The sequence below is a fragment of the Columba livia genome, chromosome 1 (assembly GCF_036013475.1).
Source record: "Columba livia isolate bColLiv1 breed racing homer chromosome 1, bColLiv1.pat.W.v2, whole genome shotgun sequence".
Taxonomy (NCBI): Eukaryota; Metazoa; Chordata; class Aves; order Columbiformes; family Columbidae; genus Columba; species Columba livia.
Window position 1 is genome coordinate 19,425,777 of NC_088602.1, and position 14,006 is coordinate 19,439,782.

The 14,006-nt window shown below is 39.8% G+C and overlaps 1 protein-coding gene across 3 annotated transcripts in view; it reads right to left on the reverse strand.

Annotated features, from left to right (window-relative positions):
- Nucleotides 1-322: 322 nt before the first annotated feature.
- RDX (radixin) overlaps nucleotides 323-14,006 on the reverse strand; it is a 48,829-nt gene continuing 35,145 nt past the window's right edge. For all 3 annotated transcript variants that reach the window (XM_065049142.1, XM_065049135.1, XM_065049125.1), the window contains 5 exons: nucleotides 13,271-13,431; nucleotides 12,204-12,296; nucleotides 11,141-11,383; nucleotides 9,996-10,156; nucleotides 323-1,034 (listed from right to left, as the gene is read on the reverse strand). In XM_065049142.1, coding sequence (XP_064905214.1) covers nucleotides 998-1,034; nucleotides 9,996-10,156; nucleotides 11,141-11,383; nucleotides 12,204-12,296; nucleotides 13,271-13,431 — 695 coding nt within the window. In that variant the 3' untranslated portion in view covers nucleotides 323-997. The remainder of the gene's footprint in view (nucleotides 1,035-9,995; nucleotides 10,157-11,140; nucleotides 11,384-12,203; nucleotides 12,297-13,270; nucleotides 13,432-14,006) is intronic.

Sequence of the window (14,006 nt, forward strand, 5' to 3'; positions counted from 1 at the left end):
CAGGAAGGCACCGTGAGGAGCACTAATGTTTCCAAGGTTTGGTATATTCCATGGGGATGCTGACTGAATTTGGGAATAATGCAGGTGTCCATCTACTCAGTTACCAGCTGCCTTAATTACCAGCTCCCATCTCATCCTTCAAGAGCAATCTATTCTTTGCAAATTCAGCCTTCCACGGCTTATCTAATCACAGCACAAGATGTTCACCAGAAAACTTCACTTGGAATTGGTGGCAAAAAATGAATTAAACTCAAAGAAGCGGAAAAAAAAAATCACTAGTAATAAGCAACAGTGATCATCAAATGAATAGTGATTCTTCGAATTAACATTAAGACCCATTTATTTAGGCTTTTTTTGCAGGGTGCACAATTCAACGCAGTTACGTATACACAGTGTGCACATCCTAATAGCGTACAAAAAGGCAAGTGGCAACAGGTGCTTACATTGGAAATGTATGTACAGACATATTAAATTGGGAGTTTTACAATAGAAAATTATCTGACGCTATTCACGTATCATCAAGGCTACTAGAAATTGTGTAGAAAACCAATAAAACTTGGAAAGTATCTCCTCTCATTTCCCTTTGTCCCGGCTGGGTATAGAGTCAGGCTTCCCACACCACTTCAGCGGTGGGCAAAGCCTACGAGATCCGCAAGCACTTCAAATGGTCACGTCACCGTTCGCTCTAACACATCCCGTTACATGTTAAAGATTAACATATTAGTATTATTTCCTGTTTTTCTGGGGAGAACAACAGCTTAAATACTTCAAAAAGCTACTTTTCTCCTGGGAAAAGACAACAAAGGAAAGATTTAGGGAGACCATGAGAGAACCGAACATTAATGAAATGTTGTAACGGCACTTCCTGGTCCTTCCAGAAAACTCTTCGCGGACCAGGCAGCGCCTAATTTAAAGTGCTGTAAACTGTCCAGATTTACAGAAGCGCAATGGCAGGCCTTGGCAGACCCCAGGTCTTCTGCTGAGCTTTACCTTGTTCCTATCCTAAGGGCTGCAAGAGATCGTACTTTTGTAACCTGCACAGAAAGACACAGAGAGATCAAGCAGATTAAGCAAAAGGATAGTGAACAAAAGCAAGAAATAGAATTATGCAGCAACATCACAAGAGCCATACTTCACTCCCTGCAACTACTCTGAAAAGTATCACATTCCTGAATTTAACTTCCAACTGAATTTTGTTTCAGAGGTCAGCAGAATGAGGGAGCACCAGAAAAGAACGGTTTAAGAAACACGTGGTTCTTGTGGCCAAGGCCCCCAAGGACACCCAGAACCCAATTTCATTGACTTCCAGGTTGAAGAGCAGGTCCAGCTCTCTTTAACTGCTCCTCTATGTCAGATTCTTGTACATAACAATACAGTTTTGATGGCAAATTTTAGCATTATGAAGAACCTAACCTAAAATCCACCCAGGGAGTAGTTTTAAAGGGCTAATTTGCTAATGCAGAGGACACAAACCACAGCTGCGTGCAACACAGGTAAGACTGTGTTAAAACTGCTCCCAAAGGCGGCTGAAACTAGATGCCTTGTACATAAATGCACCAAAACTAGGACGTATTTGTAGAACGTTCAATCACAGCCAATATGATTTCAGACCCTGTTTTAGCACAGCACACGTGCCGTTTGCTCTGTAGGCTCTGAGGCTTATTCAGTTTGCTGTCTTGCATGAGCCTTTTGGAGACAAGGTGAGGACAGTATAAAGAATCTCTCTCGAGTCAAAATTTACTTGAGTGAAGATACACTTCAAAAATGTATATTTTCCATGTTGATCTTTATGAAAATTCATTGTTGAAGTGGCTTGAAAATGTTTTCCTTTTAGAGAGTAACTTCCTTAAATATATTATATTGTGAATAGGCAAAGAGTAACCTGTGTTCTAAATTCAGCCTTCCTATAGCGTCAACCTCTCATCCTGATTGTTTGAGAGAAACACTTGAGTTATAATTATTAACAAATCAGAATTTTATTGAAAAGGAATCAGGAAAAATACTTAATTACCAGTTTGTCATTCAATAAGCATAGAGAATGAGTTGATATTCAAAAGTAATAAACCCTGAACGGCACTTTTCCACGTTTACGAGTGCAGCCGCAGCACAGGACAGGTCGGAATGTCACATCAATTTCATGCCACAGCCTGTTTCCCACACAAATCATTTTCTGGCGCAGAAAGCCAGTGGGAACTCCCAGGGCTTCAGCACAGGCAAATAAGACATGCGGTTGAGATTCAGAAGCACTAAAATCACTCGGGTGTTTCAAAAGTGTGACAGCAATTCCTGGCTGGGGGTGGGGAAGAGAAACTGTGCTCGGGCAGCCAGTGGAACTGTGGAGTGGGAAGGTACCAGTGACACCAGTGACGCGCTTCCCAGTGCTCACAGACCCCCAGAAACAACTGGCTTGTGCAGGAGGATAAAAACAAACAGGCAGGTAAATAGATTCAATTTGGTATCAAGGACAAAACTGTACCATACTCACTCTGTATGCTGCAACATTCTTAAAACAACTTTTTAAACACAGCTTTAAAAAGCTTGAATTTTAAAACTATTCAAGATTGAGGTTTATATAAAAATAGGTTGCAACTTGTGTATTTCACTTTAATAGAGGCATTACAAAGCCTGATGCCGCATATTGTATTAGTAATCTACAGTTCAACCATGCGATATACACATTTCTGGATACACACATCGCCCAGCTAAATATAAAGCGAACTATACTACCTTTCCCTCAGAAAATAGTTTCATCCATTAAGCTGCAGATTGCAAATCTAGTTGCAGTGTCATAGGCAAAACACAGTTTTACAAAATCACTGGGGAGGAAAAAGGCATTTTTACTCTTAAATTGATAGAATAAGACACAACAGAAGTAATTAAAGGAAGAAATACCCCGTATTCTCTTCTCCAGTACTCTCTAAAGAATCCAGCAAATGTCAATAAAGAAATAAAAGCCTGGTGAATTCTACCAAAATACTTTGCTGCCATAAATACAGTTTGAGAAAAAGTCTACCTTGTCACATGTAGCTGCCTGTCTCGTGTCTTCACCCTGTAGTCTCAGTAGTCAGTATTTCTTTCAGTAAGTCTTAAGGCTTCAACTTTTTTCCCCCATGTTTTTAAACTAATAATTATGCAACATCTTCCTTCCCTGTCCTTATTTGCATTCTCATACTGAAACAAAGTTATTTAATTGCATTAAAACTCTCAATGCTCTAAACTGAAATCTGATCTTCAGATGAAATAAATAGCATGACACATGAGCAAGGGCAAAAAAAAAAAGCAACAGCAGTAAAGCAAGGTGAGGAATAAGAACCAGTTCAAAGACTGGGAGAAACACGCATGAAAAGGGCCACCCAAACCATGTAGAAGCCACTGCTAGAAAGAAGGTTCTCCAGAATTTATTTTCATGGCCCCATATAAAAATGAACAGAGACAGGTAAGAGATCTTCTCCCCAAACACCCAATGCTGCTGCTTGAAGTCAGCTTAGACAGATGGACAAGTCCTCAAAGACACCTGCTTTTACCAGGGGACCTGCAGATGAGGGTTGAAGCCAGACAGGAACATAACCATAACTCTTTTATTGAAAAGTCCACAGGAAAAAGTCAACTATTTCATTTTTTTTTTTCCTTTTTCATGTTTTTACATCCAGGACAGCTGTAGTGCAGAAAAGCAAAGTCATGGCACCGCACACTCTTGCCCAGCTGCTCTGTGACCTGAGCGGGCACAGGCACCCTGTCCCAGCACAGTCCAGACAGACGGACGAGCGACACAACCACAGCACAGAACTTCTCCACGTGCTCCCTCGTGTGCATGACTAGGCCTGGGCTCAGAGTTGAACCGGATGGGTACAACCACTGCGATTCAGATCTTCCCTGGTTTTCTGTGTGCGTTAACATACTTGTTTTCTGAAATGTTCTGCTACCTGCAATTATTAATTAGTTATTAGTCAGTTATTTCTTCTATAAAGCAGCATATACCATGCATGCCTGATAAGAGAACGTGTAGCCAAAATGAATCTGAGACTGTTGGAAGAGTAGTGGCAATATTCTAAATTTAAACATGATGAGTTAGCTGGTGCTGTTGAAAACACCACTACAAAATCCCAAATGCAAAAGAAGAAAGAGGAAGAGCTGCGTTTTCTAATAATAAAGAGAAGTACAACTGGCACAGAGCAGAAACAGATGCCTGAAACACTGTTCACAAGAGAAGAGATCTAAGAATTCAAAACATGAATTAAACTGAAGAAAAACTATCAAGGGCAGGAGACACAGAGCAGAAGTGTAGATTAGAGATATAAAGATTTCTTATCACTTTCAGAAGTTTCCTGATGCATGAACAAGTTTGCTGTCCTATCCCAAATCCCTGAACACTGAATCTGCTCACTCAAATGTAAACAAATTTGTTCCCAGCGATAAAAGCAGCGGCAGGACAGACTGGTCTGTGTGTTCTGGATGTTACCTACACGTTCGCAACTTACTTGGTTGAAGATCAAAGTGCACTTGGCAGAAGAGTGTTCAGCTTCAGCCCCGATGCAAATGAATCTCTCTGGCAATACAACTGCAATTACCATATTCATAGAGATTATCAATTAATCAGAAGTGTTGCTTACATAAAAGTAAAGCTAGGCTATTCCAACTTATCAATATAGTGGACTTTAACAAAACATTTGACACAGTAGCCAACCATTTACTGGAAGCTCAGTTTAGCAGGACATCATTGAAGCTATAAATTAAGAAGATAAATACTGTATTCAAGTTTAATGAAGAAACCAAGGGTGAATAAGAAGCGTGAAAGCTGAGGCCACAGGGAGCCGTAGACTTGATACGGGATCCCGCAGAGTTCAGCGCCCGCGGTCGCGGGGCCTGTCGTGTGATTACTGTTTCACACGGGTACACGTGGGTGTCGCGTTGCTGGAACAAGCGACGGGGCAGCCAGAGCCGTGTGTGTACGCAGCTCTCATCGTGTCAAGGCAGAAACGCTCTAAGGCAAGATGATCGGGCTGCAGAGGATGACTTCTGCTGGAATTTAGCAGGCTGTGATACAGAGGCCAGTCTAGGTACACGTGGCCTTAAGAACTCCAAGACCTTTAAGCGCTGGGCAGCAGGCTTTCTAAAAGCCTCCAGCTAAATATTCAGATAATGGCAACTCCTCTTGTGTAAATAATGTAGTTTAAAAGCAAACAAAACAACCAAAAAAACACCAGACAACCAAAAATAAAACACCAAACAAGCAAAAAGCAGCAAAGCAACTGTCCTACCTCTGAGCTCGATGTCCTTTCACCTGATCCACTTATCCAGAGCACAGGGAACATTAACTCTTACGCTCTCATGCATTAGGAATATTTGCACCAACCAGGCCGCCTCCTTTGATGTGCATTTCCATCTCCCCTCGTTTCTTGTGCTGCCTAAAGCCTTCAGCTGCCAACAGAAACACTCTGACACGTTATTTACAAAAGCCAATACAAACACCTAATGGAATCCCAGCAATTCCAAGTGCTAACTTCACCTTTCCCTAAACTATGAGTGATGTGGGCATAATCTATCTCTTCCTGAATATCTAGAATATTGCAGGCACTGCTGCAAATACTGCGGTCTCTTCTTGTGAAAAAAAGCAAACCAAAAAGTTTATCTAACTGTATCCCAAAGGAGCAATTTATCAACTCAGAATCTGTGTAGTAAACACAAGTGATAGACTCCACAAATCAAAACAAGATCAAGTAACTGGCCTATGCCTATAGACCTGGGTCCAGCTCTGTGAAATGAAAAGTGCAACTCCCTCCAACAAATTAGGTGTTGAATTTGCTAAACAAATTATTGTTCACACAATGCGCATTTATGGATGCTGTGGTAGTACACTGAAAAGGAGTCCAACACAAGTGAATAAATGGGCCTGTTAAGGATTCCAGCTCACCACAAGGTTTTGCGTTTCTACCCCTTATAGTCCTCTACCATTGCTCTGAGGCCATCACCATCCTGCGCCTGGCAGGTGGCCATGGTGGCATCTCCTGGCCACCCACCCAGCCAACTGGCCAGCACAGCATTTTGGCTGGGGGGCAGGTGACTCTCCATCTCCACGCACAAACAACAGAATATGCGCTGAGGGGGTCAAAGAAATCACCACAGTTTGCGTGCTGATCTACTGACGATCATCACATGTTCCAGGAAAACCTCATCAGCCAGACAAGACACATTCTGTCATGTGCATGAGACAACGGCTATTAATAAGTGAACTGTGCTCGTTTGTAAGGAAGTTTTCCATTTTCTTATGTTGATATTTTTTACGCAAAATGCATCATTACCAACACTAGCATCAACCACCTCATCCTGCTGGGATTTATCTTTTTTGTTAAAACCCTCAGCTCTTGAAACTAATCTGGTGTCTTGGGACGAACAAGACATTATCCACATGTGAACAGACATGAAAAATGCTTGCAGGAGAGCTGCTTTTCAAAAGCAAAAGGTTTAAGTAATCGTTTTAAACTCTATTTTCTTTGAAAAAAAGATACGAAAACATACTGGAGGTACTTTCTCCTCAGAAGCTTAAAAATACCTAATTCAGAATGAACCTCCTTTTTCCTTGGAGGCACTTCAGGAGTTTACTTGAACAGCTCTAGAGACGTTTTAAGAAAGAGGCAAAAGCATAACAATGCTTTCCAAACTGGGTTATAAAGACAGATGTGAATTTTGTTCCATTTTGGACAAAATAAACAGAGTATATGAGAAACATACTCAAAAAGTACAACCACCAGAAAATGTACGTTTTGAGGTGCAGAGGGGACTGCTTCAAGAAGATAGAAGGTCGTCTTTCCCATCAAGGCATTCTGGGTGATTGTGTTCGTCTGGCCTGCCAACAGTGGCACTATTTTGTACCTTTCTCTCCACCTCAAGAATGTATTTAAAAATAAAACAACAACAAAAACAAAACCACAGAACTTTCAGAGCACTTACCTCCCCCTTCAAGCACAATATTCTGATTTTACATACCTATGCAGAAGTTTTCTAACAAATGAGAAACCTAAAATCTAATGCTTCAGCAGGACAGAGTCCAAAAGGAGAGATGTAAAGAACTAGAAATATGCACAGTTAAAAGTATCGAGTACACACTTTAATCATCACAGTGATTCTGCCAGAGTAACAAAAAGGGTCATGTGCTTGTATTGACTGCAAGGCCAAACAAACATTAACACAAGACAGAATGAAGAGAGCTAATTTATGTGAGAGCTGCTTAGCAGATTAATCTGTGCACCTATTTAGATGGAACTGTTCCTGCTCTCTCCACATGTATTAGACAGTTGAAAAAGCCCATAAACTCGCTGTCATCTAAAGCTTACAGCCATGCATATGTCTGACAGCACTGTCCACTATAACGTGCAGTAGCAAAAAAACACATCAAGGTTTCTCAGTGCTTAAGACATTGATCTATTAAACTAAATTTCACTTAACCTGGGGCTAAGATGTGTAGGCAGTGATTGAAAGTTCTTACAGTACCCATAGAGCTCTTATGTGGCCAAATTACCCTCTGTTCTCCAGAAAGCCAATTTGCTCTGATGATTCACATCCCATTTTGAATTGACAGTCACCAGTGCTTCCTCCCAACTGTGTGTGGTAAGTTCTCAAGCAGAGCACCATTCTCTACACATACAATTTGAAAATACTCTTTTTAAAAAATTTCATTTTGACCAGAGTGTGAAACAAAAGATGATCAAAATTTGTACACTGCTCTGGAAAAACGCTATTACAGGGCATTTAGCAAAGCAGTCAGAAAAAAGTGTGTTAAATAACAACAGTGGACCTCAGAGAAATTAACTGTATCTCTTTATTGTTAACCAATGAATGTTATCCAAAATAGTAGATGTAATTGTAGCTTAATTGTACAACACAAAACATGATGCTAAAGGAAAAAGCATGTGGAAAATTACTTCACCAACTAATCATTAAATGTATTCTTAGTATTTCCGGACCAGTAAGTGTTCCCAACTGCTGGTCACAGCAGCTATTACCATTTTGTTCATTGTGAAAATCCGTATTACAAATGGTTGTTCCTGGTTGTTTAGATTAAAAAAAAAATAATAATCACACAGCTTTATAAATGGATCTAATCCATTTAGCCCTACTCTACATACTGTAGATTTATGAACAGCAAACTTTACCGGTATTTTTCCCAACACTGAAACTGATGTATCAGTGTTAGTGCACACTTTGCAGGGCAAAATGACAACTCGCTGGAAGCACGGCATTTCACCTGCTATGGCAAACGGTTCGAATACTTCTGAAATTCACTTTTAAGTTTCAGTGTATCAAGCCTGACACAAAAACTGTTCTTACAACACACTGCAAGTAGAAACACCAACTTCCACCAAGCAGCGTTTTGAAGCACGTGCACACCATCTGCACATCAGTCTTCAAGGTCAACCAGATATGTTTAGCCCCGCAAACCAAAAATATATTAATGTATCTTTAATTTTCATGATGTCTCCCCACATAGCCAACCTTTAACTCCGCAAAAAAAAAAAAAAAAGAGGGGGGAAAAAAAAGCCTTAGTTGGACTGTTCATAAGAAATTTCAACTTATTGTGCATGAAAAAAATGTTTAATAAAATGGCAAATTTTAATAGGTAAGTGTAAATTTATGAGTGCATAATATCAAACAGAAAAGAGCTGAACCATCCTCAGAGAAAGCAGGGTTCTTCCACTGTAGATATTTACTAAGGTACTATAACAGAAGGAATAACTTCACAGTTAAGTTCAATTTCTAAGCAAATTTCTCAAAAATGCAGGTCTCCTTTTTCAGACAGAAAGGACATAATAACAACGATCCGACATCAGATAAGAATTACAATACTGGCTTCACTGAAAACTGAAGCTACAGACGCTTATACTCCAATTCTCGGAACTTTCATTTTGTATTTGGAAACCCAAACCCAAACTAACTCACATGCACACTCTACACCCCTCCCAGGAGATGGTATACCAGTGACAGGTACAGCTTTAAAACACAGAAGATGATTTTACAATTTAAACTCAGACAGTAGACAGTATTTAGCACTATAAATCTATCTTAAAGTAAAACAAAACCCTAGGAGTAAGGGCTCCTAGCATTCTGTGGTAATCGCTGTGGAGTGACAGTCAATTTAAACAGCTTTCTTCATGGTGTTTGAAGGACCAGTCATCATGTATATAGTAGTGAGGTAGGATACTGTCCCCTCCCTGGGACTGATGTTTTCATATGCTCCCTTGCCAGAAAGGTCCAGATCTCCCTAATGCAAATAAAATAATTACAAGCAAATAGCACATGAAGCTTTGTATTTTTTTTTCCTTTGCTGCATTAGAACATTTTGCGCATCTAAAAGAATGACCTAGGAAAAGCAATACTTATTGAAGCCTGCCAGCAGCCACATGCTGCCCACAGGTAGCGTTCCATTTAAAAATACTTCCTGGAACTACCACCTGCCATCCAGACCTTTGTGAACAGGTAGGCAAAGAAAACCATCAATGATGACAGGACATGAAACACCAAAGAATTTCACTTGGGAGGAAAAAAAAATGAAACTGGAAGTCAGCAATTTCCAACTCTTAATGATGTAGCTACATTGAAAAATGTAATTTCAAACTCGATACTGAAATAGAACCCATCCAGTTTAGGTTCAGTTCCCTTCTTTCTATTTCTTAATGTTTCAGCAACACATACACTTGTCAGTCATTATATATTTCACATCAGTTTCCAAAGAAAAAACAATATGAAACAACAAAACTGAAAACATGATGGGGAAAAAAATGCTATAATTCTCCATACCCTCCCCCGCCGCAAAAAGCTGGCAGACTGCCTTACTGTTGTTTAGATTCCCCTAAATTTGTCTTGTAGCCACTGTAGTCAAACTGGTATTAAGTGCTTTGGCAAAGTGGGGTGCAATCCATCAAATCTGCAAAGGCCTGCTTTTTTCTCTGTTGGTGGTTCAGCTTTACGAGGAACATACATGCAAAAATAACAGCTCTCACATTGCTTCAAACTCATCAATACGCTGCTTTGTATTGCCTTGTCGGATTTGTCGAAGAGTCTTGTACTTATCACGGCCTGCTTTAACATTCTCAGCATGAAGGACATCATTTTGTGTTTTCTTGGTTTCATCTCTGGCTTGAGCCAACTCAGAACTTAAAGCCTGTTGAATAAAATATTTGTATTTAAGTGCTGTGACTAATCTTTTACTGATCCTGGAATTTCTAGTAACAACTATTCTGCAACTTGGATAAGGATTTATCTTGAATGCCAACCTAGGAAATGCTGGTTGTGCTGTTCAGTAACCCAAGTAGTGAGGTCTATCAGAAAGACTGCAGAGGGAAAGAGTAGGAGAGCACAGGATTCTTCCCTTACATAAGTATGGGCAAACTTAAAAAAAAAAGCCCTCATACTGTAACATCCAAGAAAAAAGGGACCAGCAGGATAAAGCAGAATGACCTTATCTTTCCATTTCTGCTCGACTGAAGACAGGTCTTGTTTATCTCCCCTGATCCTGCCCAGCGATTGGCCAAGAAGAAAGGATATTGCACATATGTACGACTAAGATACTGCTGCCAGAAAAAGAAGCAGCTTTCCATTTCTTTTATTTCCCCCCCAAGGAGGCATTTCATAACAACCAAAGGGCTGCCAGTGACATAGGTTATTATACTTTGAGGGGTAAAAGCAGTCTAGGAGGAAATGCTCCATTTCAGGGAAGTAAGATTAAACCAAAATGGGCATAATTCAGTTTTTGCATTTACAACGTCTGTAAATGACTGCAAATAAACACAAATACTATCAAGCAAGCATCCGTTCATACCACTTAATGAATTTCACTACTGAGAAAGGAAAGCATTACATTTTAATTATATAATGTCCAGGGCACTGAATGTTATTATAAATGTTTACTGGCCAATGCGACAACATACCAATACTTTCAAGCTATATAGCACAATCTTACATCCAATCTATCTATTCCACTTCTGAAACACTACAAACGATATTGGTTGGTAAATTAGTAATAAACCTAGTAAATGACAAAAAGGCTGTTTCCTTCGCACACCATAATTTCAATTAGATTTTTGACAAATAAAGAATGAAAACCCAAAGCCTGACTTATGTTGATACAGCTAAGAACCTTCATTACCTGGAGCTGTTTCTTAACACGTTCATTTTTCTGTGTTTCTGTTACCCGCTCTTCTTCACTCCTGTGATTCATGACACCATCAGAAGACAGTTCGGCACTGGCTTCAGCATTGTTCTCATCATGTTCATCGTGTTCATTCTCTGTTGGAGGAATAACTGGTGGGGGAGGAGGTGGAGGAGGAGCAGACATCACAGATTTCAGTTCTTCTTTGGTCTTTTCCAAGTCCTCTTGGGCTGCAAAAGCCTAAATATAGTAAACACTACTTAGCATCTTTTAAAATTATTTATGAATAGTGAGAAAAATTTAAAAAAATATTTGAAGTGTTTTCAGACATGTGGAAGCTATCCTTTATAAATGACATGACTGGCTGAAAACTGTCAAATCGGAAAAAAGAGTAAAAAAGATGACTAAAGCAGCTGTACCGGAGCCTGGCTATTTCCAGCAGCAGACAAGAATGAGAGAACAGATACTAATTGCTTTCCAACTTTCCTAAGCCACCTGAAATTTGAGGCTCAGGTACTTCCTAAATTAAAGGTGATGTCTTCCAGTTTCATATTCAACCAGAACTTAAAATAATTTGTTGAATTACTTTTTGAACCTGTACACACAATTAATATTCACATCCCATACCTAATTGAGGATTTTGTAATGAAATACTATTTCGCTTTAAACTATTGTCCAGTTGCATTTGATGTGCCTTTGTTATTGTTCTGGTTCATCTTTTCATCACCACTCATGATTTTATATATCTCCCTCCTGAGGCGTTTTCTTATCCAACACGAAGTTCCAATCTATTTTACCAACATCCGTAAGGAAGCTGTTTCAAATCTTTTACTATACCTTTGTGATGAGAACTTCCCCCCCTTCATGTCTATTTAACATTAAGAAATGAGTTAAATAGAAGTATAGGCTGGCTTCAGGAGGCTGGAGAACAAAAAACTTTGAGAGGCTTTCCTGAAGCCTAAGGAGAGAGATTCGATCCCATGGATTTCCAGTGGGATTTCTGCACTCATCTCCCTTAGTTTCTTTGAAGTTCAGACTTCACACAGCATGAGCTCATTACTTTGTGCTGCCATTCTGAGGCTTCCTCTTCTTTCTTTTTCTTGGCCTCCTCTAGAAGTGCAATCTTGGCAGTGAATTCAGCAAGTTCTGCTGCCTGAAACAAACAAAATGAAGCAGAAGCTTTAATTTGGTAACATTTTGGCTGTGCAATGGAAGAAAGCAGAGCCTTTGCTGTGATCTGACTTGAAAAGAGTTCATCCATGACTTCTCTGCTAAATATAGAAATTTTAAGCATAGATGACCGAGGGAACAAATCGGTACTCTTGCCTGATGGAAATAAGTCCAGAAAAACAATATTTCTCTTCTGCATTTCCAAAACTTGCTGGGAAAGAGCAAGCTGTAGTTACAAATTAGCATTTGGGGCTGTTTCAGTTTAATACTACTTTAATGGTTTCACCAGTAAGATTATGATTCTGGATCATAATCTCAGTGCTGCTAAGATAAATCTTGCCATCAGAATTGTGTGCTAAGTTTACAGAAGATCAAAAGCTGCTTTGTAGTTCAGAAATCATTCCTTCTACTATTTTTGTGCCTTTCTCAGTTATTATGTGCAAATCTTGAATTAGAAGTAGTCAAGCACAGAATGTGAGAAGATAATGTAAATGATAGAAATGAGGGTAGTGGGGGGCGGAAACACAACAAAAAACCCCAAACAAAAACAACCCCACAGTGTCACCAGCTCACCACCACCACCACCACCATCAAGCTTCAGAACAAACCTGCTTCAGAGAACAGGCTTCCCAGTGGACTGCAGAAGGAAGGTACTCTTGTTCTCAGCTGGATAAGCCTGACTTTATCAGAAGGTTGCAGGTGTTGTCAGTCTGAAATGTCTACTTCATCATTTAATTTCCTACAGCCCCAGAGTGTTGTTTTTTTCCTTGCAAGTTGTAGTAAATCTAATGTAGCTTTCTAACAACATTCAATGTTCCCACAACAATCTGTAGTGGTATTTCCCATACTTTTATCTGTGTTCCAACACACTTGTCCATTTGACAAAATGACCAAGAATAAAGGCTAAATTTTCAACCATTTTTTCAATATGTTTCAAAATAGGGTTAAGCTTCTTACTAGCTGCTCCTGGTTCTTCATTTGATCAGCTGCCTGCTTGGCTAGAGCAGCTTTAGCTTCTTCAGCTGCTCGACGCTCTTTTTCCAGGCGCTCTGCTTCCTCTTTAGCACGTTTTCGTTCCTGATCCAGTTCTAGAGCTCTTCTAGTCTGTTCCTCTAGCTCTGTCGAAAGAAAAGTTTGCAGACCAGACATCACTACCTAACTCTTCCTCATCTGTAACACAGATGACAGCTGTAACATGCTCAAAATAAGGTAACCTAGAAAGTTGACAAAGATTTACAGGGCCGCCTCAAGCCACAGAGAGCTGTTGAGTGTTAACCTGAAGCTAGTTTGTTTCTCCCCACACCCCCTTTAAGCCATACTTTGGAAATATTTCATCTCATCTGACTGTTCTGACAGCCCAGCATTTCAGAAAATTATCACTTCACTGATAAAACTAAACAACCCAAATACATGCACATACACCCTCACTTTCACTACTGAGATTTTATATAAATTAAATCATATTCTTTTACAGTAAAAAAGAGCCAAAGTCTTTACTCTATTGAGATGCCTGACAACGATTCCTTAACAAAGATTCCTTCACTGCAACAGACAATTTAGGCGTGTGCCTCCACCAAAGTGACCCACATCCCATTGGAAGGGCCAGAAAAATTACCCTTAGAACAGGGCCAAAAAGGTACAAAAAAAGGAAAACTTTAAATTCAGGGAGGGATAATAGATGTCTAGCATGGTT